This window comes from Neodiprion virginianus, chromosome 5 (assembly GCF_021901495.1).
Source record: "Neodiprion virginianus isolate iyNeoVirg1 chromosome 5, iyNeoVirg1.1, whole genome shotgun sequence".
Lineage (NCBI taxonomy): Eukaryota > Metazoa > Arthropoda > Insecta > Hymenoptera > Diprionidae > Neodiprion > Neodiprion virginianus.
Window position 1 is genome coordinate 3,357,815 of NC_060881.1, and position 26,787 is coordinate 3,384,601.

The window sequence follows — 26,787 nt, forward strand, 5'->3', positions numbered from 1 at the left end:
GGTCGGCGGTCCTCTTCGACGCGACGTCTTCGAGCTCAGCATCTCTCCCAATCTAGCGTACCACGGAACGCGATAGATGGTCCAGAGATGTGTTTTGCCCATTCAGACGATCACAGAGATCAATTTAATGAAATAATTATCGATAATGACTAAATAATTAAATATGACAAGAAATGGGAAATTGAACCTCGTTCAAATTTGAAAGCTCACTAATAATTTAGAGACTCTTGTATTCAAGTCTTTTGAGTATTTCTTGAGGAAAATCACTGTGATCATTTGACGCTGTAGATTACAAAAATTTGTAACATCGCGACACATCGCGACCTTCCTACCCTCGCCTAATTCCCAACGGAACCACCCAACGGAAATGTTGAAGAGATTCACACACACACATCTACATTAAACCCCGCGACGGATCCCAAAACGACCTCCTACCTACCCGATTACCTATATTCGCTCTAAACGATTCTCCATACTTTCCAACACACATCATTCTTCCTCATTCGCGCCGTGGTCACTGTGACTTACTTTTTCATTGGTTACCTGTGGGATGCAAAATGTTTTTGTACTCTAGTCAGCGAAAATACTATTTTAGTGATTGCTGGCTGACTATCGGTACATAAACCTTTTGTAAGATGGATTAAAAACATCCTGAATGCTAATCAGCATTTTTCTAAGCGAGCTAAGCCTGTAGTTATTCAATAGTTGCTGGGTATTAAAAAATTTAAAATGATTCAAGATATATCATGCAATTTGATTACGTTAATACATTCTGCCAGACTTTGAAATGCTATCGATTAAACAATCGTTGGAATATGTTTAAACCTCAGATTTATTCACCACTTAAACAACATCAATCGAAAATTCAAACGTTGGTAGATTAATATATCTGTAGCTAAACACAATTTGTTCTCGCGAATGTCGAGTAAGTGATGGTAACCTGTCGCGATGCTCATTCCACTTTCAGCAACGTGCAAAATTTCTAACTGAGTACCTATGGTAAAATAGGTCAATTGCTACGAAAAAAAAAAGATCCAATTTAAAGTCAAGCAACGTTGCGATCATGAATGAGCCTATCCATGCAGCTAGGAAATCGAAGATTTGTGTAACAATTGTTACCGCCACGCCACATGATAAAGGAGTCCCAGGGAAATACCCGTAACCTAAGACGTGCAAACTCACCAACGTTGCTGAGTAATGGAGAAGTTACTCGGATGTCTCTGCTTAACTCTAAAAAAGCGAAAAAGGAAACTCGAATTAATTTAGCAAACTGGATTTTTAGTTCTCAAGTAAATTATTACTGTTGTCTAGTTCCATATTTATTCACCGCATGTCATGCAATGACAAAAATTTCCAATGCACCACATTGAATTATCAAACAATAATTAACATAAGTTTTCTTACCTCCTCCAGGTTGCTCCACACTTTACATGTAGTAGTTCTCGTAGCATCTCAGGTTGTATGGTGATGACACACTTTTCACACTACAATAAGAATATAATAAAATATTACTTGCACAATGTATTTGGATCACATTTCATGTCGCTACAGATTGTCTGTCTCAAAATAAGTTACTTGCATGATATTTCAGTGGTTCCTGAGTTAATTATAAACGAACTGCAAAAATTAATTAATACTAGAGGGCTCATAAAATAAGCACAGATTTTGAATAAATGCATAAAATTAGTGAGCAGTTAAAATCATTTACGATCAAAAGGGATATGGTAATTAAGAGTCATATTAAATATGTACCTTTCAGTTTTATTCACTGCATAGCTTGTGATTTAATTTCTAGTTCGTTGTCAAAGATCGATTGATTGGGTTAGGTCATTCGGATCATCGCTAAATGTGGTTGACAGTGTTGTAATATAGTTTGCCCCTGTTAACAGGTAAGAAATAACAACATTTAATTAGTATTTGTTTTGAAAAATTGATATACAAAACGTTGAAAAATTACTCTTATTTTTGTAAATATAATGTAGAACTGAATACCAGTTAATTTCAACTCACTGAAGTTTCTCAAATTGAGAATAGCCTAAAAGTATAATCAAGAACGATCTCAAACATGTACCTGTTTTCTAGTCTTCCACAAAATTGCGACCTGTTCACTTTCTGATTTTGTTTTCCATCATTGTGTTACCGGGGTCACTTAATGCGGATACTCACTAACCTCATTCATTCTTACAGTAGCTCCATTCTGTAATCAGCTGAAGGACGAACGAACAAAAATTTTTTAATATTTGATCTTAATCACCATCCATATGCTCAATAATGTTTAAATGCATCCAAATTTTGGTTTGTAGCTAATGTGTTATGCTAAGTTTTGGAATATCTTGCCAATTACATAAACAGGGAAAAAATGAATGGGATTGTTTGATACCTGTTGTTTATATGTAATAAGTTCATCAGTTCCGTTACCGAGTGGTGTCTTCCACGATTTATCGACACGGCCTTTCAATCTAGGTAATTACTAATGCCGATTAACGTTGTTTCAGTTTCTTTCTGCAATCAGGCAAGATAAAAAACATTTTGTGAGTAATTTATGGATCTGTAATAACGATTTGAATAGCATTAAAAATTCACCATATTTATCCAAAATATGATAGGTACAGTAACGTTCATAAGTTAGGGATCTCTTTCCAAATTTTAAATGAGGACAAAAATATCTCAGCCAAAAAAGTCATAAAAGTGAGTTTTTTTTTTTTTTGGGTGAGATGTCAAACTTATTGTCCGGATCTAAAATTCGAAAAGTGATCCCGCATTTATGAACGATACTGTGTGAGGAATGAATAACAGTTGACGATTTAGATTCTCTCGCGATTTCGAAACGATTAGTAACGTCGAGATGCCTTAACTTTTGTTAGATGGTAATAAACGATTACGAAATGGAGGATCCCCATCGATCGATCTCCAGGAAAAAATTCGGAAACAGATGGAATCGCTTATAGTGTTTTGTTACATAAGAAACAACGCCAAATCAACCACGAAATAACACTTCATTTTACAAACGTGTATCGACGTCTGAAACGCTATCTGTGAATCGAGATCCGAGACGCAATTCGAAGGTCACCTTCCGCAAGGCCCGTTTTTCCAGAATGTTAGAAAGAAAACAAGCGAAGATTATCGACGCATTTTCTTGTAACAAAACGCTTGGACTGGTTAAAAGTCTGCCCGAGAGCAATATCAATCTGTTAATAACCTGTTGTTCAGCCAACTTTGGAAAGCTAAAATCTAAAAATCCACAAAGTAATAATTACACTAGATATTCAAAGCCCAGTCACAGTTTTTTTTCTCGTAGATGGCTGCCTAAACGGATTGAGTGAAACTTGCTAACAATGCAACTATGCACTTACCGAAAGTTAACCGCACAAAAAGAAAACAAACGACACCCGACGCAGAGGGTCGAAAATCGAAATCGCTAAAAGCTGAAGTTGCATCATAGAATGAAAATATGATACACGAAACTCACCTTTGATGTCCCCGGTTGTTGATATTTCCGTACTCGGTTCTTTTATCGACCATACGCTGCATGTCGTTCGTATATTATTCACAGTGAGTTTCGTGGGAATACACTAAGCGAATAACGTTGCACAGCCGTTTTTTAACCATAAGGTATCAGTACTTAGCCATGTCCCGAATAGTCAAAGCCTGTGTATGGAGATCTGAATTCTTGACTAACAACTCACGTGATTTCACTACGGCTGCTCGGCAGCGACTGATCCGCGCTACGCTCGGAAACAAGTCTCAACCGGTTGGAAACGCCACGGAAGCTGGGCAGAACGCGTTCAGAAGTTTGAGAAATTGCCGTTGCACGAGGCGTCAGGCGTTAAGTGAAATTTTTTGGCGACTTCCAACCGAATAAAATACGTTGACCAAAGATATGTTATATATACTTCATTTTCTGCGGGTTTAATTAGCGGAAAGAGTCCTGAAAAAACGATTCTGAGATGAAAAGTTGCTGAGCTCTGAAAATTGTTAACACAGGAAGGCTGGTACGCCCTTGGAGTTTTTCAGTCGAAATGTGGCCGATTTCGGAAAATACTTAAATCAATTCTTTGATACACTATATCGACGTAATTTTGGGAAAGGAATCGATTGCGCGTAGTCCAAATACGCCATCAGCTACTTCATTTCACTTCTTCATATTCTCCATTTTTTCACACTTTCAATTTACAGTCCTAGATTTTTGAATTCTCAGAATAAAAATGTAATTGAGATCCACTGACCTAACTACGTGGTTTCGACGGGCGGCATTTTGCCGTATCCTCGGTACCTATTTTCATGAGTTTCTGCATACCGCGACAATTTACCGTCCTGTTAATTTGACGCCCGTGAAAATCCAGCTATAGATTCCGACGCGAGACTGGCATCAAAACAGCAACGATTGAAAAGTTAACGTTGCAATGCACAAGGCTTAGACGTTGTTAAAAATATAAACGTATGAATAAAATGGTTCCTGAGAATTTATTCATGAATCTGGTTTTTCCTCTCCTCGCCTCCTTCTAGCGATAAAAAGAAAATATTTCTAATCTTCGACGGACATCTGACTTCCCGTTTCCGACATTGTCCAAAGCTTGGACATTTTGTCGCCATCATAGCGACGAGGTTGTGATCGGGGTGGATCGCGACATAAATCGTCGTTTACGGCGACAGGGAGGCACATCTCTCCCTCAAAAGTGTACTCTTGTGTGGAATCTTTAACACCTTAGTTTCGCATACAAAAATCTGGTATCGCCTTTCTGGAGGTTTTATACTTTGGAACTGTCGAAGATGGCTTATTGAAAAGATGAAGGGCCTGCACCAAAGCTACGTTTCTCCACAAGGAGGAGACCATATCTCTGCCAACTACAATACACTTGGTCGTAACTACGGTCGATTCAACGATGGAAAAGAAATCACGATTACCGCAGTCGTCCTCCAAGGGGACGACTGGTGATGCCAAAAAGAACCAAGGTGCGTGTCATCGTTAGCTCCGACTTACATGTTACGTACATATATGCACACCTGCTTACTTTCCGCGAATAATTGCACACGTCACGTGACAACACGAGTCTTTAATGTTAAGTCATCGGAATATAAGTGAACGTGATTTTTGAATCGATAGATTAAAACTCAGCACTTCACCAACAATTTGAAGAATTGTACGTATGTCTGCATGATATTCGCAAGTTTATCTACATTCCGTGATTTACAACTTTTTTTCCAGATATCGTAAACACCAAACTATTTCCGAGAAGCTCACGGAAGCGCGAACCAATAGGAATCACAAATTTGCCGAAAAATGAACAATCTCGAAAATCCTATGTACCAAAAGGAAAAAGTCATGATAAGAGACCAAAACCTAAAGGACAGTATCATGGCAGTCCAAAGGAGGATACCAAGGTTCGTCACATAGGAAGTTGATCCTTCTAAAATTCCTCAAAAAGTGGCAAAATAATATGAAAGCTTTATCTGCCCTGAAGCACTATTATTCATTGACGAAGACGATTTTTTCTTGACCTTAGTGACTTGTTAACTAATATTATTCTTGGATATGAAGGTCAGACAACAACAACAAGATTCAAACTCAAACTCAAACCTCTTGATTCAAACTTACAACGGCCGTCATGTGTTTTATTTTATTAAATTAACAATAAGGATGAAGGCTTGGTAGCTACGTATCGCGATCGCAGTGTGTTTTAGTTTTTGTTTTTTTTGTCTTATTCTATTAACCAACACGCATTCACCACTTAATAGTGGTCCCTTTCGTCTGGAATTGAAAGTGTCAAACCACACCAGGTAATTCCTCTCACTTATAGTGCATAAACATCCTGGCTTATTATCTAAACTATTCATGTTATTGTTATAATTGAGTTGTACATTATTTTATTATTTCTGTTCATGACAGATGGTTTAAATAAATTTGTTCTGAGGAGGGCCCCCATCAGGGCTGAAACGTAAACACAATAAAAAAGTGTTTTGTCGTCTGACCTTCATATCCAAGAATAATATTAGTCAGCATTATTCATCGACACTGTTGAGGTTACTCAGATAACGCTTATCTATTAGGTTGTTAATTTCGTGCAGTGCTCAATGAATTTCTCACGCAGAGAAATATTATCAGTTCACGTTTATCATTTTATGTTCATTTGAGATAATTAGTAGCAGTGTCATAATGAATTTGATTTGCCAGGTAGAGGAAAAAGATGTTGCCGAGTATGGCTCGGTCATGGTCCAAGGAAGTAGGAAGCAGAATTTGAATCATCTGTTGAATTTTCACTACGAGCCGCGGGATATACGCGGCGTGTCAAACACACGGAATCTGGGCAGATTCATCAACAAGTATAATCAAAATAGCAATCGTTGGCTTCCACCCGTGCAACGGCGTAAATACAACACGGAACAGTTTTTACAAGCCAAGTACGCATAAATAACAAAGATTTTTGTTTTCCAACGGGCCACAAATTTTTGGGAAAAAATATTGTATAACATTTTCAGGTTTTCAAAATATGTAGCCACCCTGTTTTTTCATTCATACATATTTTCACATATTTGTCGAATATTGGAAAGAAAATACAACAGCATAGGCCGACAACGGAGCTGTCACCATTTTTTTTTTTTTTTTTTCACGGACAGCCTCATAGTCAACATATTTCTCTTTTTAGTATGTAAAAATGCTTTACCTTAAATCAGACCACATTAAGCTCTACTCCCTTGGTCTTGCAATTATTTTCACCCCTTTATATTGCTCTTTCCAGCTGCCAGTTTGTTGTGAAAAGTGACGGTGATTATACAGCTTATCTCGCTGATCCTGATACCCTGGTTCAATGGAATTTGATTGAACAAATTGTAAGTTTTTATTTACTTTTCAGTACTATCTATTCACATTACAAACAACCGTTAACTTTTTAGACACTGGCAATGGGCGAGTCACACTATTTCGTGAATTACCCAGTGTAATCATGGTATTTTAGTAGTTTTCCGAAATGTATCTGGTCCTGTAAAATATTTGGTTCTGACAGTTAACTTGTGTACCTCTTTATGTGTTCACAGAGAGTCCACAGCTCGGAGATCTTATCTTGTCCAATTTGTTTATGTGTGCCGGTTGCTGGCAAGATGACTCGCTGTGGTCATGTATACTGTTTGGCATGTATTCTCCACTATTTAGCAATATCGGATAAGCCTTTGTGTCCCATTTGCGGAAAATACATTGACAAATCTGACTTAAAAAGGTGCATAATCTTGTAGTTGGATTATTGAATTTTATCTCTTACCGAATGAAACAATTTTATCAGAAAGAATACATTCTTCACTGAATCATCCTTAATTCCAGCTTTGTACAAATTACACAAAAAGTATGGAATGTTGACGATACTGTAACTTTGCGTTTGATGCGTCGTGAAAGAGGATCATTGCTTGCAATTCCTGTAGGAGATTCTTTTCAAGCGGCTTCCCCAACCACATTTTTCACATTGCTCCAAGATGACCCTAATATTATTTACTCAAAGTTGTTGCTTGCCGACTTCAATAAGGTAACATTATCTAATCTCTCATAATTGTGCCACAGTTTTTATATATTCTGCTCGTTCCTTAAAAACATGTAATCGCCTTTTTATTCTCATAGATTATAGACATCATAGAGTGTGAACGTGTTCAGCTCCAGCTTGAACTAGCAGAAGATGCTGAGTCTTCAGAAAATTACTACATTGAACAAGCTCTCAGGGAATTGGCTACAAGAGAACAGGAGCTTTTTGCGAAGGTCTGTCACGACCAACCTACGTGAAGAAATAGTATAAAAATACTATGAGAAATAGTTCACTATAATTCCGATTGTAAATAACTAAAATTCGATTTTTACTCATCTGTACTGTTCCTGGACAGGCAACATACTGTAGTTTGGATCGCGAAGCTGCAGAGAATAAGATAAAAGAGGATGTCAAGGAAAGTCAATCAAAAAGTAAGGTAGAAGTTGGAGAAAAAGAATCTGAATCGAGTAAAGATTCGGCTTGTGAGTCCGGAGAAATTCTCGTACCATGTGCTCACGATTCCATCTCCAAACGTCAAACTTTGACTGCTTTGCCGAAGTTTTTTTACTTCTACCAAGGTGAGTACGTGAACTTGATTAACACGTTGAGCGCCATGTCAGCCATCGGTGGCTGACACTAGACTTTCCGTTTAGGCCGCGTCAGCCATCGGTGGCTGACACTAGACTTATCGGTGGCTGACAGCGGCCTGAACGGGATTGTCTTAGAAATACGCGTGGCGCTCAACGTGTTAACTGAATTTACCGACTATTGTGGATGTTTCGTTCCAGCGGATGATGGGCAGCACATTTACCTGCATGCGATGAATGTTAAAATGCTGGAGCTGCAATACGGTAGTTTGGAAAATAGCCCTTCCACTGTAACAGGAAAATTGTTGGAAAAAGAAACTTGTAGTATGACTGAAGAGCTGAGACGCAGATTACGTTACCTTTACCACCTGCCCCTAACTTGCCAATTTGGGATTGCTGAGATTCAACTAAAGCCTCCCATAATATCGAGAGCAAATCTTTCGGTTTTCAATGGTAAAAGCTCAAAATTAATTTGTCATCGAATTAAATAACGTGCCCAATAATTATGTTTGTTATAAACGCGGAAAATCGAAACAGGCAGACAATTTATTAAAACTCAGCACCCATACCTGATACATTATTCTTCCATGGTATTACAGCGCAACTTGTGACACGTAAGAATCGACGACTGCGTCGTGAACGTGATGAACAGTACAGGGAGAAAAGGATCATGGAAGAAGAAAACAAGCGCATTGGAAAGTACCCGACTCCGAATGTGCATATTGAGTCTCACCGTCATTTTCCTCGATGGCAATCAAATTCACCATCTGTAGAGTAATAACGAGCTTTAATAATACCGATGATGTATTCAAGTGCTTATGTAGCTAATAAAATGTATATAATTGTTGATGCTCCGATAATCAAATAGCTCATATCATATTTATCAGGTTGAATATTCCATCTTCACCGGAATCCGTAGTGTCCAGCGTAGCAAGCAGTCCAACTATGCAATCTTTGAACATGGATTTGGCAACTGCAGATTCCCGTGACAGTGGACCATCTTTTGCAGAGATGTTACGTACTACTGGATCACAAGGTTCATCGAAAATCAATGTGCCTGCATCGTCAGCCTGTAATTGGCCTCAGCAAAGAGGTGCTGCACTCACATCAATTTCAGACAGTGAAGAGGTTGAAGGGTATGCTCCAGCTCCATCCTACAGTCAAAGCTTTAGCGATGCTTTGGCAACAGCTTTAGAACACACAGAGCTACAGCCTACAGGTGCGTCGCACGTTGAAATATATCTGGAAGATAAAAATATCGATTGCAATATAGTGTATTTTTTGAAGCTCTAGTTCTTCCTTGTTTAGAGTAATCTGATGTATTTCAATTTATTTCAGGAAGCAGCGAAAGTCATGACAGTGCTTCTGGAAAGAAAAAGAAAAAGAAAAAGAAAGGAAAAGCAACAGTCCTCTTCGCTACAAACATGGCTCGTGCATCATAGGTGCAACTGTGCAATTTAATTGCCTATTCTTCTTGACGGTCTTTCCCTGGCATTGTTTTGCCATTATGGCGGATTATCGATCTTGGTTCAAATACATGTATATTATTTTCAAAAATCGTGGCATCAATATACCTAATTTTTATTTAAGTAACATGTAAAAATGGACGAATATTTGATGTAACTATTGTGTCCACATAAATATGATTAATTTTGGTTTGGATACATGAAAATACTCTTTTCATTACCCACGAGAACGAATAATCATCAACAAATGATATTGGTACGAAATTTATTCCATCGCTTTATTGGAATCATTTCGGCATCATGACACTTTTAAACTTCAAGGATATGTTATCGCTACTAAGTGGCAAAATATAAAAAAACAATTCCTCAGATTAGAAAGGTAAGTCAATTGAAATTAAGGAGCCACTCGTGCGAAGTTTTATTATTTGTTGAAAATTGTAGTATTAGAAAATCCTTTCATAAATTGTTGGATTATGGTAGTATAGGCTTTTAAAATAGATTTCAGCCTCCTGTGATGAAAGTGTATGCGCAAAGAATTTTTGGTAGCGGTGGGCAGAATCTCTTTCGAAAGATTCCTTCGAAACTATACATTTTCATTGGAGGTTGAATCTTTTTTCAAAACCTATACTACCATAATCTAAAAATAGGTAAACGGATTTTTTTATACTTTTTTTTTAGTCAGTTTAGAAGAAAATTTCGAGTCATAAATTTTGGCCGATGAAGCAAAAGTAATGGAAAATTTGACAGAGGTCACATCATGTAATGAATGTTGAATTGATCAAACTTATTTCTGTCGACTTTAATTGTATCGCCAATCTAATTGCTTAAATTTTTGTTTCGACACTTTTTCTGATAAACGATTAGTGTGAATGTGGCCTTGAATAACGTACGTATTTTTTTTTCTTCAAATTGCTATAAATAATTACATAATTGAGAAGAAAAAGAAAAGGATTGTTTGATTTGTTGTGATGCAAGGATGTTGATTCAACAAAGCATGATTGTGTTTGCATGTTCATTTATTTATTTATTTAGTTACTTATGATTGGGTATTCATGAGACTGACTGATTCAAGGCAGTGTCAAAATGAAAACTGTTTTCAGTAGAGATGGCTACCAGGTGACGAGGTTTAATCGACCTCTTCGATCGTAGGTCCCGATGCGCCACCGGCGCCTGGTGCAGCTCCTGCACCTCCAGGGGCAGCGCCACCAGCTCCTGGGAAACCACCTGGCATTCCTCCCGGAACTCCTCCAGCTCCCTGGTAAAGCTTGGTAACAATTGGGTTACAGATGCCTTCCAGTTCCTTCTGCTTATGCTCATACTCTTCTTTGTCAGCTAGTTGGTTGGCGTCAAGCCACTTAATGATGTCGTTGCATTTGTCAAGGACTACCTGTTTGTCACTCGCGCTGATCTTGTCCTTGAGCTTTTCATCTTCTACTGTACTCTTCATGTTAAAGCAGTACGACTCCAAGCCGTTCTTAGCAGAGATAGTTTCCTTCTGCTTCTCATCCTCACTACGATACTTTTCTGCCTCGTTGACCATTCTTTCAATGTCTTCTTTGCTCAAGCGTCCTTTGTCATTAGTAATAGTGATCTTATTTTCTTTACCAGTCGATTTGTCAACAGCAGATACATTCAGGATACCATTAGCGTCGATGTCAAAAGTTACTTCAATTTGAGGAACGCCTCGGGGTGCCGGTGGAATCCCGCTGAGCTCAAACTTTCCAAGTAGATTATTGTCCTTAGTCATTGCTCGCTCACCTTCGTAGACTTGGATGAGTACACCAGGCTGATTATCGGCATAGGTAGTGAACGTTTGTGTCTGCTTAGTTGGAATGGTTGTGTTACGCTTGATAAGTGCAGTCATGACACCGCCGGCAGTTTCGATGCCAAGAGAAAGGGGAGTAACATCTAAGAGAAGAAGGTCCTGCACTTCCTCTGACTTATCTCCATGGAGAATGGCAGCTTGGACAGCCGCTCCGTAAGCTACAGCTTCATCAGGGTTGATAGATTTATTCAGTTCCTTGCCATTGAAGAAGTCCTGCAAGAGCTTCTGAATCTTAGGGATACGAGTGGAGCCACCAACCAGAACAATGTCGTGAATCTGAGACTTGTCCATTTTAGCATCACGAAGGGACTTCTCCACAGGTTCAAGAGTACCACGGAAGAGGTCTGCACACAATTCTTCAAATCGAGCTCTTGTGATGGAAGTGTAGAAGTCAATTCCCTCAAAGAGAGAATCAATCTCAATGCTGGCTTGGGTGGATGAGGATAGCGTGCGCTTCGCTCTTTCACATGCTGTGCGAAGTCGACGTAGAGCACGTTTGTTCTGGGTCAGATCTTTCTTGTATTTTCGCTTGAACTCTTGGACAAAGTGGTTCACCATGCGATTGTCAAAATCTTCTCCACCAAGGTGAGTGTCACCAGCAGTCGACTTGACCTCGAAGATTCCATCCTCGATGGTAAGGATGGATACATCAAAAGTACCGCCGCCAAGGTCGAAAATGAGAACATTACGTTCTCCAACAGCTTTCTTGTCAAGTCCATAAGCAATGGCAGCTGCTGTGGGCTCATTGATAATTCGCAGTACGTTCAGACCTGAGATGGTACCAGAGTCTTTGGTTGCCTGACGCTGCGAGTCGTTGAAATAGGCGGGAACAGTGATCACGGCATTGGTGACGGTTTTACCAAGGTATGCCTCGGCAGTTTCCTTCATCTTAACCAGGACCATTGAGCTCACTTCTTCTGGGAAGAAAGTCTTCGTCTCTCCTTTGTATTGAACTTCGATTTTGGGTTTTCCACCATCACTAACAACGGTAAATGGCCAGTGTTTCATGTCAGCCTGAACTGTGAGGTCCTCAAAGCGGCGACCGATCAGTCTTTTGGCATCTATGGGAAAATGTCATATTTGAAAATTTTATACTCACAAACATTACCTGACGAACGTTGAAGAGTTGAACAAAATTACAGTTCAATCGTGAGTAAAATTTAATCATTATAGGGTCCGTAGATTGCTATTATAGAATAAAATTAAAATAAAAGACGAAAAAAGCGTAGCAGAACCAAATAGAAAGTTTCAGGTATTTTCTCAATTTTTCAATGTCTCATACCCTCACACAATGAAATGTTGTGGCATGCAAGGTGATTTGAAGTAACAAAGTCCAGTACTTACCAAAAATTGTGTTGTTGGGATTCATGGCGACTTGGTTTTTCGCGGCATCTCCGATGAGACGCTCGGTGTCCGTAAAGGCAACATAGCTGGGTGTAGTTCGATTTCCTTGGTCATTGGCGATGATTTCCACCTTTCCATGTTGGAAAACTCCTACACAGGAGTAGGTGGTGCCAAGATCGATACCAACTGCAGGTGCGTTAGCCATTTTATGGTTCTAAAAAAATTATCGAAAATCGTTAGCTTCCATTTTGCGAAAAATGAACAGCCAAGACTAGGCAGGTTGCCTGGGATATCGATGCGACAAGGGATTGACGTGATATTTTACGATTACAACGACGATATTTCAAGACCTTTTTTATATATCCTACCTTTGTTTCGTTTGTGTAGTTATGTGGTTAGAGCTCGAAGAAATTTTCCGTACAACGATTCGCAACGTGAGTGACGAGTCAGAAACCTCGCCCGTTATATTATACGGCGGAAGGACGCTTCTGGAAACTTCTCCCACTGCGTCAGTGTTGTGAACCAATGAGAGCCTAGATTAGGTTTACCATGGGATTCTATTGGAGAGAAAACTGGTAATACGTGAATAAGCTTATTAACATCACTTGAATTAAATTGATACGAAGATGAAATTAAATATCCGTAATAATAAGTTTGATATATTTAAAGCACAGACATATATCACTAGTTTGTCAATTCGTGTTTGTTTTCTGATGACATGGACTTAATTTTGACCGGAAAATAAAGCTGCGAATCATGGAGAAGAATCTAGAGTTTATTCATTATTTAGCACACTTCCGTAAAACCGCAATACGTGATTAATGGCGTCATTGGCATCATAAGATTAGATGTAATCCCCGAATGGACCTTGAATTTAATGCCACTTGCCAGTTTACGCAATTTACCCAAATCCTAACCTTACCCTAAAGTATACCGTTACTTTTCTCCCGAGTCCATGTATCAAACCTAAGTTGTTTATTTGAATATTTGCTTGCACGAAATATCTTTCCAGTGCTCAAATAAGGACGCTGAACCATCGCTGAACCTGACGTTGAAGGTCGATCGAGGCTTCTTGAATCTTCGCCTTCTGTTCGACCACCTGAGTGTCTGACGCATATACCAATGTGTACAAGGATAATTGTGGATAATCACATGAACTGTGTATCATATATACAGGCCTCTGAAGAATACCCTTTCTCTAGTGTTTCTAGTCATATGATTTCGCCAAAAATGGCACATGCTTTACGTGTATGTGCAAAGCAAAATTGCGATGTTACGGAAAAGGAAGCAATTCGAAGCATTACGCATCATGGAATCGCTGTGACGTCACAAGTAGCAAGATCGCTAATGGCTATGTGATACATGAACCTCGCGCTTCGTACGACATTTACTATCTGATACAAGATGGCCGCGCGGTTTGGAATTTTCATTCCAGGACTCTTTATTCGTTGCTCCACACGAACAACCGCTAGCTGCTCGCTCAGTTCGTTGTGTTCAGCGACGAATAAATTAGATCCCCCCCATCCCCACCTGTGTGTTGGCATTCGTAGAGGTATGCATTTTTCTAGCTCGGCAAACTTGAAAAAGTTCAGGAATTTTTTAGGTAATTCACGAGTCATTTATATGATTCTATATCAAATTATATCGTATTTTTGTATCGTATACTTGTTTAAAAGTAGTAGCGCAACTTTCCTTCACACGTGTTTAAAATAGATGAATTTTATTTCGAGACACTCTGAATTGAGACCATGAAGTAAAAAGGGTGGTGATGCCACTGCTTATCTTTCTATATGCACGAATGTATATTTGTATGCATGTATGTACACATGTGTGTACGATGACGCAACAATATCGTACGCAAATATACAATAATTTTGTGTAGAACAAACAATTGAAGACTACACTTATGGTGTACTACAGTCACCAATGCATGAGAAAATATTCGTATACATTTATGGACAAAAATTGATATACATGCATGCACAAGTCAGTAAATAATTTAATAATTGAAATTAGAACTACTGATTTCATACGAATTTTCAAATATGCAAGTTTTCGCGCCATGTGGGTGACGTGACACGATAGATCAGAAAATAGCAAAGAAAATTCAATATTGGTAACAGTATACGGTTACGATAATGACAATTAAAATATTCTATACACCATCAATTGAATTTTAAAATGATCCAATAGTACAATGATTTTTACTTCAAAATTACGTTCCTATTTCTTACTTGAAACACGCGCTATCTTCAAGGTGGCTACACTGGAGGGCTCTACTCAGCGTCACTGAATCAAAGGCATGAAAAAAGGGAGCGCCGGGGTGGCGGGCTGTCTCAGGCTCCTTTCGTTGGAAAAACCAATTGATGTTTATTATAATTTATACTGCAATTTTACGAAGGGTATTTTATTGTCACTGAACAAGAAATGCAGTGAGGGATTTCCATCAAATTTTATAATTTTCTAATATTCTAATAAAAACATAATCATGTGTATTGGTCCGTGTTGAGGATACAAAAACGGTGCTAGCGCTGCCATCTCATATGGTATATGAAATTGTTCGAATGAATACGTGGCCGATAGACGTATTTGACACGTAAACTCGTTCAGGAGAAATGTTCAGAGTGGTTTCCTCTCGTGGTCAACACATGCTCATAGACTCGGTTGAATTCAAAGCAGAGGACTCAAAGTTAAGTTGCCAATTCTGGGTATAGTTTTTAACAATTAAATGTATGAAAAGTGAAAGTAAATGATTATCCGGCATCATCAGTATATTTTTCAAAATTACGTGCTTAATTACATGCCAAGCCGTGTTAAATAAATATGCGATTGTGTTTCTAACCTATCATTTAATAATTCCCCCTTTGAAGTTGGTGAACGATGAGATTAATACCAAAGGAAATTCTAATCGATCGTTTTTAAATTAATGTTGACATTTGACGGCACCTGATTGAATTTTATAAAAATGATGCTGTCATGTATGAAGGATCATTTGCTTGCGTGGCATATACATATTGCCACGTTACTTATTGCATTCAGCAATATTCCACCTGGTATCGAATGTCTGGAAGTGATATACGCAATCAATGCTGGTGGGGAGGCGCATGTCGACAGTATAGGTGTACGATATATGAAAGATCCACTAATGGGAAAAATTGGTACTGCCTCAGACTATGGAAAACAGTTAATCATAGGACGTGTCAATAGCGTAGATCAAATACTCTATCAGACTGAACGTTACCACCATAGTACATTTGGTTACGACATACCAATAAAAGAGGATGGAGACTATGTGATGGTGCTAAGGTTCTGCGAGGTTTACTTCAATTCCCCAAATATGAAGGTTGGTGCCAAAAATATTTCTGTTGGTTTTTCCTTCTATCATACATAGGACTAATCAATATTAAATTAGACATTAAAAAAAAAAAAAAGCAAAACTTGGATCAAGTTGACGTCTGTTGATTAGATAGAGATATGGAAGACGTAAAAGTATCAGATGACTTTCCAAATTACCACAATTGTCAGAATGACTGGCCCAAACTTACCTCAATCACTAGGGTGACCTACTAAAATTTACCACTGTATTTTTTTTTTCTTCATGCAGGTGTTTGATGTCGTATTAAATGGAGATCATACCATCGTTACGGATTTAGACATATTCGAAAAAGTTGGACGTGGAGTAGCTCATGACGAATACATACCATTCAAAGTACAAAAAGGAAAATTAATATACAATGACGAGGAATCGGACATACTTGGTGGCAAGATAAGGGTCGAATTTATTAAGGTTGTTGTACTAAATAAATTGCAGCATTGATATGCTCGCACGTGCAAATATCAATGGAAGTCAAATGGTAATAATAATAATTTACAGGGTTACAGGGACAATCCGAAGATTAATGCCATAGCTGTAGTCAAAGGCAAATTAGAAGGTACCAATACATCCTGGCTTTATGAATATTACTTACGATGTATTGATTGAAGTATACACTTTGATGATGTAGTTCGTGTACTTATAAGTTTGTCTTCATTTTCTCAGATGTACCTCAATTGGGGCCGATCCCTCAAGAACCGGAGGAATACCGTGGCATGCAGGATGAAGAAGAAGAGGCCGTTGTTCGCAGTCGGCACACTAGTGGACCGCGCACGCCAGATCCCTACTCGATAGATGACACATCAATTTTACTTCCTATTTATGTAGCAATAGGAGCATTTATACCTCTCCTTTTCTGTTTATGCAAACTTTAATTTAGCTCCGGATAGATTCCTATTCCGCCAACTTCCTAGTTTTCATACACTTAATTAATATAAGGACATATAGAAGGCATAAAAATATGATTTTCTATTGTTAGTGAGCTATTAATATGTTGCTTGACGTACAACCCAAATTACAGAGAATTTATTGCATTGTGCTAAAGATTATATTAAATTATTTCATTTATAGGTGATAATATTGTCGGTTAGTATTTATATAATTAATGATAATTAACTTTTTGTTATTTACCAGACAGGATCAATGTCTGCAGATAGATGAACATTTGCCAATCCATACGATTGAATCTGCTTACCTATTACGTAAAGTATTCAATTAGACTGCTACAATGTCACCTTGTGATCCTAGAGAAACTTTAATTAGTTGAAAATGCTAGCTGTGAATAAGGACAATTCACACCATGTACGGAATTATTTAATAAACAGTTGTATCCAACGTGATCTCTCCGGACATGTGACCGCAACATGTTATTTTCAACGGAAATTCCGAATCGAACGTGCGGTGTTTTATTTTTTCCGTTCTGCTAAGGTTTTATAGATTAATGTAACGTGATACTTTCGCCTTGTGTCAAACCAGCAACTGTTACTGTTTCCCTAAATTGTTTGGTACTCTCAAGATCCCTTTACATGTTACAGAACTGCAATTAAATTACATAGAATTCACCTTGGAAATGTTCTATTGCGAGTGTTAAACTCCTTATTCTGTTTATTATTGACCATGTGGAGGGGCGATTGAAGTTATATTTAGGTAATAACGTTATATATTTGTTATCAATCAGGTTCTAGATAAATGTGTAATTGATTGCTTGATGGCCACGTCAATTGTGGAATCATCATAGTATTGACAGTATCTAAAATTAGCTATCAAAAATAAGAAAATGTAATTTGCCCGTTGTGCAGGGCACAATTTGCCATGATTAGCTTTTCAAGTGAAATCAGGTATATTATAGTAACGTGGACATAAATGTTTGGAAATTGTCGAGAATCAATTCCAGGGTATTGTACCTCCAAACTGTTCTTGCACCGAATTGATTATGCTAGTTCTCATCTTGGGAAAACGAACAGTCTACAAGTTGGAGCTGCTGAACTGATAAAAGCGCATTATAATTATCAGTGCCACGAGTTTACATTCGCATGTATTTGGTGACAAGTAACAAGATATGATCTTTTGTTGAGTAATATATTGTATAATTATAATGGAAGGACAGACGATATTGATAATTTTGATGCAATCTACCTACTTATGTAACTTGTAGCTATGTAAACTGTTGGTGTACACCGGGGGTATTTTCCGTTCGCCTCGCAACGCGCGTTTTCGCTCGAGTCTACTTGCACGGTGAATGACGAGGCGCCGATACTCTCAAACCGCAACTATATTTATATCAGCAAAATGTGGAAGTTGGAGATTAGATTCAACGTTTCCTTACGAATAATGAACTACAAATACACGATTGAATTCGATGTTTCTTGAAAAAAATAATTACCTGCAAGTATACCTACGCTCATGCTTAAACAGAAAATCCGTAATTTTTACCGGTGAATTTAAATGTCTACTTCTTATGGTGAAGTTCAATCAGTCAGGTCGAGTAAAGAGCATTGTCTCGTCAATTCTTAATCTGTAAATGCATCTGCTTCTGAGACTAGTATATTAATTCGCTATTAACTAACTCAATACGCATTTTTAAGGTGCTCTACAGGATCTAGGAAACATTTTTGATCAGGACTTATCGTTTTTCATCATTAAAAATACACTTAATAACGCAGGGCTTGCACAATGTCTGCATAAATTTAAAATTAGTGAAAAGATATCAAAGCATCTCACAACCAGGGATTCGTTATTTGTCATGCTCTTCATCAGCTGTTCGAATGCGACGTTCATCTGTTGAAATGATTTTCACATTTGCCTGTATGAATTCATCTATAATCAACTTTAATACACGTGTACTTTGGTGTATCGCGATACGATTAATTGATATGTCGCGTCACGTCACTCAAGCCCAGTACTGCGTATAAGTTATTTCAAATGAGTTACAATATGCCCTTTGAAACGCATTTCATATGCACATGCGGACCAATCAACTAGCCTACAGGATTAATTCAATTATTTCAAATCCGCAAAGATAGTCGGTGAGATGGACAGAGAGGACTGTGATCAGTTTATGACATAGGATGCAGCCCTACAAGCGCATAGTGACATTACGAATTAGAGATAAGGATAGCCAAATGAAAAATAATAAGGGAATAATAGTACATAGGTATAACACGCACAGATTTTGTCTGTGGCAAAAGGAATAAAAGAGACGATGGTTGGATAAAAGATAATTCATGTATTTCCGCATTCAATCTGAATGCACTTGTCTGTAACCCATTCGACGATGGCTTGACGTTCGCCGTTCTTTGGAGATAGGATGATGATCAAGACGTTCGATAGTTGGGGAATGAAGGCGTGTGCATCGCAACTTTGCAACTTCTAAGTACCTGCTCGGTACAGGGTCCAATCCTTATACCATTATTATCTAATCTGTAAAATGAAGACTCATGCCGTCTAAGCTCAACCAAGCCGGGGGCTTGGAGTTGCGTAACTGCAAGTCGTTCTTGTATAAAAGGGAGTTTTTCTGCGGTGGATCTTCAGTCGTAAAGCTCAAACAGCAGTGCATATAGGTACTGACTTTTGTAACCCAGTTGACGCTCAGTAATCTCTTTTGAAGCAAAATGGTTCAAATCGTTGGAAAGTACCAGCATGTCGTTAGCTCTCCCGAGTTCGCAGACTATCTCAAGGCTGTGGGAGGCGACGATGCCAGGATAGGGCTGCTCCTTAAAAGCAACCCATCGTTAACGATTTCCGAGGCTGGCGGTAAATGGACAGTGACAGTTGGCAACGAAGGCAAGGAATCCACCTCGGTTTTCAAGCTGGGAGAACCTTACGACGAAGTCTTGCCACAGGGCGCAACCCTGAAGGTATGTAACTTCACTACATAGATAATAAACAATACATGCATATAAACATAATACATACATGTAGGTAAGTACACGTTAGTGACTTCGAGTGAAGCGGTGTTCCTTAAACCGTACTTCTTCACTGGTGGTGTAGAATTGTTAGCATGCCATAATAAAGTAACAATATACACCAGTGCACTCATTGAGCAAATTTTGTCGTAAAAGTACAGTATAGTCGATATCTGAAGTTATACGTCATACACGTATAGTTATAGACGTACAGTTTCCGGCGCGAGGATTCATATTTTTCAAAAATGAAAGAAAATGCAAAAATGCGGTACAAGTTAGAATATGGTTGTGATTTTCTTTGCAATTAGTTGCTAATATTATCAATATTGAAACAAATGCATACCTTTTATTGCAGAGCGTAACGAAACGCGAGGGCGACAAGTTCATCACTGAGTCAACAGTACCCGACGGTAGGAGGGGTCTCAGAACTTACGAATTCACTGACGCCGGTATCACCGTGGTAAGTTTTTACATCAGGTTTATCGGTATCGGTTCGAAAAAGATGTAACATCAAGCTTTTCAATGGTCAATTGAACCATGTCAGTAAAATTAGAGACAACGGGCACTGCACTAATCATTTTTAAGTAATATTGATTGTTTTTACGGAATAAACTATCTTACAGCTGATGTGTGTACTTGCCCGTGATAATTTCTCTGACACGTAGTGATTTTTGTAAATTGTTGGGTAACATTTCAAATCTTTGGTAAATGTAACTATTAAACACCTTGAAACTGGACATAATATATAGGGTAGATCTCTTGAAAGCGCCGATTCCGAGCCACGCGGTTATCGCCAGCGTCAACTCATGAGCAACTTTTACTTCACAACGAGCCAAGCGTGGCGGACAAATTCTTCGAACGAAAACTTGCGCTTTCGAGAGACCTTCTCTGTATAGGCGATGAATTATATGATTCGACTATTGAATCAAATTTGTGTTTTTCAGCATCTGGTTGACGAGAAGAGTGGCGTTAAGGCCACGCGTACTTACAAGAGGATTTAGATTGATTAGTCATCGGCTAAAGTATACCTTCGCTACAAACGGATGCCGAACTCGGACACGTCTCTACCGATATAAACATATGTATAGATTTTTCAATGTGTATCAATAAATAGTTTCATACCGTGCAATCTACATATGTATAATTTTCCTTATCATTGTGCCTCTACCCAAAGTTACTTAAAATCCTATATAATTACACGTACCGATTAGGCTGTACCGTTTCAACATAAGGGGGTGCGGCCTGGTCAATTTCAATGTTGACGCATATATCTTCAAATATCGAAGTCCATGTATCTCAAACGCGAAAAAGGGCTTAAGAGCTCCATTCTACACGCAATTATAAACGAAACCACGTCCAATAAATGTTCATTTGACGCGGAAATTAAGAAATCTCACGAATTCTATACGAATTTACTATCGCGATTTCGTAGAATCCGTGCCATTTCTTTATTTCTGCGCCGAATAAAAATATATCGGCGTCTTTTTGTTCAGAATTGTGTATATAATGGGACTGTTTAGCCCTTTTTCGCGCTCAAGATACGTAGACTTTGATGTTCAGCGGTATATACGTCAGCGTCGAAATCGACCAGGGCACTCCCTTAATACGACATAACACTATACGTTAGACATTTCGTAAAACCAATAGGTATTAACTGCCGTTAATCGTATATACGTGGACTCACTTCAGTAGCGATCGGCAAATTTCTACACCCCCTCCCCATAAATATACTGAATGTTGGTATCTCATTGCAGCTGATTGTGCTGATTGATATGCATCAAGATATTGTACCACGAAAAACGTTCCATACACCGATTCCAGTGATCTTTTAATCCCGAATAGTTAGTCATATATAATTTAAACTACACGTATAATTTATGAGGAATACATCAGACACAAATCTCATTGATTTCACGTGTTGCTGGGTGAGATAAAACGTGCGCTGTGTCACGATACATGTACCGATACTTTATTCCACAGACGTGTCGACTCATTTTTTTTTCAACATTGACAGATCAAAATCTTCTGATAATTGTTGATCACGAGTTGAAATTTTTGCATGCACCGAAAGCTTAAAGGTATACCAAAGTTACATGTGTGCACGTATTTGAATATGCATAGTTCCATCGTGGAATAATATACATACATATACATATATTTTTTTTTTTTATAAACTTTATTACATTTTTTTATACTGCTCGAATTTATTAATTAATAAGGTATCACATTAAATCATAAAGGTGCGGTACACTGATGGTAATACGTATATGGTGACGAAAATAATCCGTATGTACTCAACTTCGGTAGGAACAAACAAAATAAATAGGACTTTCATTATTACGATATACGATGATTAATTATCATTTATAACATGCACATATAAAATTAAAAAATATAAAAAAATCATCCAGTTTTGCTATGTCATTATGATATAATAATGATGATAATAGTAATAATTTCACCGCCTCCATTCGTTGCGCTTAAGAATACCTAATTCGTCGTAAAATGTAGGCTGGAGTCACTTTTCGGAGGCGATATCCGGGGGCGGCGTGTCTTTCTCTTATAATTTATGACTTTATGGTATTCTTTTTTTTATACTTCGATTCTATTTTTCTCGTGTTTAGAAAATTTCGTTCAAATTTTTGCTTTATGAAATCTCTTCAAATAATAATTATTATACCGCACGCAGATCACCTAAAACGAGCACCTCGAAATTACGTACTCTCAAAATATTGTATCGTTATAATAATAAGTAATTCTCAAACTTGTCTGATTATTTACACAACAAAGGTTTCAAGCCTTCCTCTTTCACCGCGATTTTTCATATATCAATGCAACTCCACAGCACACCGAAGCAGTTAAGCAATAGTATATTGTGATTGTTTATATATAGCATAGGTATACTTAACTTTCTTAATTATGAATTGATAGATATTTTTTCCGTTTTTCGTTTTTTTTGTCATTTTTTTTTTTTTTTTACTTTAATTCTTACCATTACGTAAACATTATAGTATAAATTTTTACTCTTTACTTTCCTATCTACTACTGTGAATGCATTGTGGTTTTTCAATTCACTTTTCGAATTCATAAGAAAACTACAGTAGCGCGGCGTATACTATCGGCGCAAGCTATTCCGAAATTAAGTATGCGCACTTGTGCGTAATGGTCCTTGTTGTAATACTCCGACGATCCAAGTCGTATTCAGTCAGCAGTCATGATCAGTTGATTATCAGTCGATGATGTGACCAGAGATGCATCCTTTTGCGGTACGTCTTCTTCGATAGTACTAGTTGATATTATCGTCTTCTGCTCGTGCACTTCAGTAATTCCGTTCTGGACGTGTTCGGCCTCAATTGAAGTCGTTATCGTTGTCTTTGTCGTAGAATTTTTTACCGCTGACAATTTTCCCCCTGGTCTCGTTATGGGCGCTGGTTTTTTTTGCGGCGGTGTGGTAGCTGGAGCAGCATTTTTACTCGTCAAGTTTCGCTTAGCAGTGGTTGAAGTGGTGCTCGTACCCGTTACCGAAGAACGTCCAGTTCTGCTTAGCGTTGATGCATTTGCGCGTGCTGAGGACAATTGTTTATTCGTTGTCTCTTTTGCCTGCTTGTCAGCTGCTGGCGATTTTGGCATAGCAGATTTGGGTTTTGCTACAAGTCCAGTCGCGCCGATAGTTGTAGCGGTCTTTGGACGAGGTGAAGATACAGAGGTGCTTGTTGGCTTAGGTTTTGCAGACGTAGTTGTAGCGGAAACAGACCTCGGTTTTGCTGTTGTTGTAGTAGATGTAGCAGAAGTTGGACGAGCTGTTGCTGACGGCTTCATCGTAGTCTTGGAGACAGTGGTTGACATACCTGTCGAAGAACGGGTTGCCGGCTTAGAAAGAGCTGACTTGCTGGAAGTTCTCACATCACCGTTGGCTGTAGATTTCTTGTCACTGGAAATTGGAGTAGGTTTAGAAGTAGTGCTGGATGGTTTCGACCTGGGTGCTGCTGTTAAGGATACACTGGTGCGAGTTGTTGACGTCTTGGTCAGAGAAGCCACTTTCACAGGAGCTTTTGCCGCTGGAGATTTATTAATAGTGCCAGTGACAGACGTTTTGGCAGTCTCCAGATGTTTGGGACGAGATATAGTGCTACCGGTAACTGCTTTTTTTGGTGCTGAAGCTCCAATCACTCGCTGAGCTGCACCAACACTTTTTGTTGGAGAAGTTGGTGTTGATTTGTTTGTGAGTTTCGCCGCCGTCGTAGTTCTGGATCCTGTTTTGGCCGCAGGTTTCACCTTTGCTGTTTTTGTAGTAGGTGATGCTGTAACTGTTGCTGCAGTGGCTGCTGCTGCAACGGCAACAGACGCGGCCACAGTTGGGGACAGAGGTGCACGAGGCAATAACTCATCAGTCTTTGACACTGCATTGTCATTCTTTTCATCTTCTCGAATTTTTGCCACCGTCTCGCTTTCTTCTAGTTCCCTAGAATCATCGTATTTCACTACAGTGCTCTTCTCAACTGAATTTTCAACAGCTTCAGGGGCCAGGCTTTGAGATTCGGTTTTCACTTCGGGTTCCACAATTATTCCGTTTGATGGACGAACAGTATGTAGTTCAGGATTCAATTGTTTTTCCAAGCCAGTGAATTCCTGCATGGATTCGGATAGGTTCATAACTGGTGTGTCAATTTTTGGTTCTTTGTTGATAGTGTTCTCCAGAGTTTTTGGGTCCCCTTCGGACACTTCTCTTTCAGGAACAGTAGTTTCCTTATCCAGTACGATTTCCTTATGCAATTCCACCTCTGTACTGGTGTTATTTTCTGTCCGCATTTCTTCTCTTAGTTCTAGAGCTCTATCTTCTATAACTTCCGGCTCAGAAGACAATGCTGATGTAATCTCTTGCTGTGCAATCGGCTCTGACATCAATGCTTCCGGCGCAATGCTATCGTTGCTAAGCGGAGGATGTGTGAAATTAAGCAGAATTTTGTTTTGCGCCAAATCCTCGGTCGACTTGTTGTGAAACTGTGATTCGTGCATGACCTCTTGCTTAGGAATTTCAGAATAAAGTTCTTCAAGAATTTTCTGCTTTTCAATGTCAGTATTTGGTGATTCTTGGGTTGACGTTTCATCCAGCATAAGCTTGAAATGCTCATCAGGCGAAGTATTCACCTCTTCATTGAGGCATGATTCATTCGGAGCCACGGGTGGTGTGACAGGAATACCTTCAAACGGCGTTGAAACTTTTCTTTCGTCAGCATCAAGATCTGAATGGGACTCTTCTTTTCGCGATGCAAATGCATCCCCTTCCTCAACCGGAGGTTCGCTCGTGGGTGGTGGTGATAATCGGGAGTCTTTGTTTTCGGTTTTTGTGAATGAAACATATTCAGAAACGTCCGTAACTTCATTCCGAACTGGTAAAGTCGTGTCACCTTCAGTCGCAGGCATTGGTGAATTCGGTGACGATGAAATGGCGGGCTTCGGGCAGGTTGAGATCTCGAGGTGGCTAGTGGTTTCCATGCCCGGCGAGGCTGACGTGAGAATTTTGGGAACTGGGGAAATGTTAGTTTCAATATCAATCTGCGGCGATTTACCGAGAACTTCCGCTTCACCGAGTTCTGTACAGAAAACACGCGGCGCTGGTTCTGGAGTGATGCCACTATCCAGTGTTGAGAAAGAGTCTACAGCATGATACCCTGTGTCTCCTGAATAATTTTGTGGTGACGGTGTGTTGACAACGTTACCGGAGGCTGTACTGAAGGATGGAATCAACTCCACCATTCCAGACATCAGGCTAGTCTCATTTGCTATCAATGGTTCTGGGGAGCATGGATTGGATATTTCCGTTCCAGGCAGGTCGTCATTTTTCTCGATCTTTTCGCCCAACAGATCGAGCATTGGTTCGTTTCTACTATCCGGGAAAGCGGCTGTCGGTGGAGGGTGATCGGAGCCAGGGGTGACAAGAGTTGTGAGCTCTGGATGAAGTTCGGGTGACTGAGCAGTGAGACCGTCATTGTTTATATCTCCTGTGTTTTCCTCGTCCCCATCACCCATTAGGTCCGAGTCGTTAAGCTGGTGTACGATGTTCAAGTCACAGCCCTGGTCAAATGCGGCTTGGAAATCGCCTGGTGTAAAGGACATTGCCATAGGATCTTTGGAAATGTCATAATCTCCGCGTTCAGAACCTACAAACGAGTCGTCTGTGATAGATATTCCAGTTCTTTGGAAATCCGTTGTTGTCATGAAGCTAGTCGTTGATTCGTCGCCGAATTCGGCTCTCGTGGATGATATTGCAGACTCATCTAAGCCATGGGGCGTTCGGTTCCCGGTTTTCTGCGGATCCATTAAGTAATCTGTGAATTCAGGCTGCAGCAAATTCTTGGTCGACTCTTCGTTCGAATTTTCGGTTTCATGGGGGCGGAGGGACACTTCAATCTGAAACTCTCCTTGACTGGGTACTGGTATATCATCCATTTCAGGGGTCTGCTTTTGGGGTGACCCTGACAGAAGGAAATCATTGGTCAAGCCTGTCCTGGTTGATAGCATTGTTGGCGGAGAAACCGGGACGAATTCCGCTGCGTTTGGATTTAATTGGAAATCCATATCTTCTTGACCTGCTTCGCTGGTTGCGAATTCCACTTGTAGTTTTTGTTTGGCACAAATCTGAAAAATTCAAATGAATAAGAATATTTCTTATGACGTACAAAGGACAGAATAATCTTAGCTTAGAAGCCTAGCAATCTGAGAGAACTTTGGTGCATGCACAAAATAATTGAAATCTATTGGTCAGCGAAATCATGCCGCGA

General features: G+C 39.1%; 5 protein-coding genes and 3 long non-coding RNA genes across 11 annotated transcripts in view; 4 read left to right on the forward strand and 4 right to left on the reverse strand.

Annotated features, from left to right (window-relative positions):
* Window positions 1-1,113: 1,113 nt before the first annotated feature.
* Window positions 1,114-1,872, reverse strand: LOC124305140 (uncharacterized). Its single transcript, XR_006908330.1, has 3 exons — window positions 1,753-1,872; window positions 1,405-1,484; window positions 1,114-1,230 (listed from the first exon to the last, which is right to left on the reverse strand). It is a non-coding gene; the product is annotated as an uncharacterized LOC124305140 (long non-coding RNA).
* Window positions 1,873-2,126: 254 nt separating this feature from the next.
* On the reverse strand, window positions 2,127-2,486 carry LOC124305141 (uncharacterized). The gene is made up of 2 exons (XR_006908331.1): window positions 2,381-2,486; window positions 2,127-2,207 (listed from the first exon to the last, which is right to left on the reverse strand). It is a non-coding gene; the product is annotated as an uncharacterized LOC124305141 (long non-coding RNA).
* Window positions 2,487-4,570: 2,084 nt separating this feature from the next.
* Window positions 4,571-9,754, forward strand: LOC124306112 (RING finger protein 10). 2 transcript variants are annotated; one of them, XM_046766309.1, is made up of 12 exons: window positions 4,571-4,953; window positions 5,207-5,382; window positions 6,173-6,399; window positions 6,738-6,828; window positions 7,033-7,211; window positions 7,313-7,511; window positions 7,604-7,738; window positions 7,861-8,083; window positions 8,294-8,545; window positions 8,692-8,866; window positions 8,980-9,311; window positions 9,431-9,754. In XM_046766309.1, the coding sequence occupies exons 1-12, from the start codon at window positions 4,884-4,886 to the stop codon at window positions 9,532-9,534; spliced, it is 2,163 nt and encodes a 720-aa protein (XP_046622265.1). In that variant the 5' UTR covers window positions 4,571-4,883; the 3' UTR covers window positions 9,535-9,754. The 2 variants fall into 2 exon arrangements, with proteins under 2 accessions (XP_046622265.1, XP_046622266.1); XM_046766310.1 differs by lacking the exon at window positions 6,173-6,399.
* On the forward strand, window positions 5,389-5,946 carry LOC124306131 (uncharacterized). The gene is made up of 2 exons (XR_006908536.1): window positions 5,389-5,778; window positions 5,888-5,946. It is a non-coding gene; the product is annotated as an uncharacterized LOC124306131 (long non-coding RNA).
* Window positions 9,755-10,556: 802 nt separating the features above from the next.
* On the reverse strand, window positions 10,557-13,163 carry LOC124306113 (heat shock 70 kDa protein cognate 4). The gene is made up of 3 exons (XM_046766311.1): window positions 13,096-13,163; window positions 12,728-12,941; window positions 10,557-12,444 (listed from the first exon to the last, which is right to left on the reverse strand). The coding sequence occupies exons 2-3, from the start codon at window positions 12,930-12,932 to the stop codon at window positions 10,685-10,687; spliced, it is 1,965 nt and encodes a 654-aa protein (XP_046622267.1). The 5' UTR covers window positions 12,933-12,941; window positions 13,096-13,163; the 3' UTR covers window positions 10,557-10,684.
* Window positions 13,164-15,054: 1,891 nt separating this feature from the next.
* On the forward strand, window positions 15,055-17,435 carry LOC124306119 (malectin-A). Its single transcript, XM_046766325.1, has 4 exons — window positions 15,055-16,070; window positions 16,332-16,514; window positions 16,602-16,659; window positions 16,767-17,435. Exons 1-4 carry the CDS (start codon window positions 15,693-15,695, stop codon window positions 16,973-16,975), a joined length of 828 nt encoding a protein of 275 aa, XP_046622281.1. The 5' UTR covers window positions 15,055-15,692; the 3' UTR covers window positions 16,976-17,435.
* Window positions 17,436-19,621: 2,186 nt separating this feature from the next.
* Window positions 19,622-21,138, forward strand: LOC124306124 (fatty acid-binding protein homolog 9-like). The gene is made up of 3 exons (XM_046766337.1): window positions 19,622-19,957; window positions 20,361-20,465; window positions 20,950-21,138. Exons 1-3 carry the CDS (start codon window positions 19,712-19,714, stop codon window positions 21,004-21,006), a joined length of 408 nt encoding a protein of 135 aa, XP_046622293.1. The 5' UTR covers window positions 19,622-19,711; the 3' UTR covers window positions 21,007-21,138.
* A 1,776-nt stretch (window positions 21,139-22,914) lies between these two features.
* Window positions 22,915-26,787, reverse strand: part of LOC124306109 (mucin-5AC-like) — a 45,248-nt gene continuing 41,375 nt past the window's right edge. For all 3 annotated transcript variants that reach the window (XM_046766296.1, XM_046766297.1, XM_046766299.1), the window contains one exon: window positions 22,915-26,644. In XM_046766296.1, the coding sequence (XP_046622252.1) occupies window positions 23,207-26,644 (3,438 nt within the window). In that variant the 3' untranslated portion in view covers window positions 22,915-23,206. The remainder of the gene's footprint in view (window positions 26,645-26,787) is intronic.

Bases quoted from the DNA above. Each gene is read 5' to 3' on its own strand.
- LOC124306112 (XM_046766309.1), top strand. From the start codon at position 4,884: ATGGAAAAGAAATCACGATTACCGCAGTCGTCCTCCAAGGGGACGACT. The intron at 7,212-7,312 runs GTGCATAATCTT...CCTTAATTCCAG, and splicing joins GACAAATCTGACTTAAAAAG to CTTTGTACAAATTACACAAA. The intron at 9,312-9,430 runs GTGCGTCGCACG...AATTTATTTCAG, and splicing joins CACAGAGCTACAGCCTACAG to GAAGCAGCGAAAGTCATGAC.
- LOC124306113 (XM_046766311.1), bottom strand. From the start codon at position 12,932: ATGGCTAACGCACCTGCAGTTGGTATCGATCTTGGCACCACCTACTCC. The intron at 12,445-12,727 runs GTAAGTACTGGA...ATTTTCCCATAG, and splicing joins TCCCAACAACACAATTTTTG to ATGCCAAAAGACTGATCGGT.
- LOC124306119 (XM_046766325.1), top strand. From the start codon at position 15,693: ATGATGCTGTCATGTATGAAGGATCATTTGCTTGCGTGGCATATACAT. The intron at 16,071-16,331 runs GTTGGTGCCAAA...TTCTTCATGCAG, and splicing joins TCAATTCCCCAAATATGAAG to GTGTTTGATGTCGTATTAAA. The intron at 16,515-16,601 runs GTTGTTGTACTA...AATAATTTACAG, and splicing joins TAAGGGTCGAATTTATTAAG to GGTTACAGGGACAATCCGAA.
- LOC124306124 (XM_046766337.1), top strand. From the start codon at position 19,712: ATGGTTCAAATCGTTGGAAAGTACCAGCATGTCGTTAGCTCTCCCGAG. The intron at 19,958-20,360 runs GTATGTAACTTC...CTTTTATTGCAG, and splicing joins CACAGGGCGCAACCCTGAAG to AGCGTAACGAAACGCGAGGG. The intron at 20,466-20,949 runs GTAAGTTTTTAC...TGTGTTTTTCAG, and splicing joins CTGACGCCGGTATCACCGTG to CATCTGGTTGACGAGAAGAG.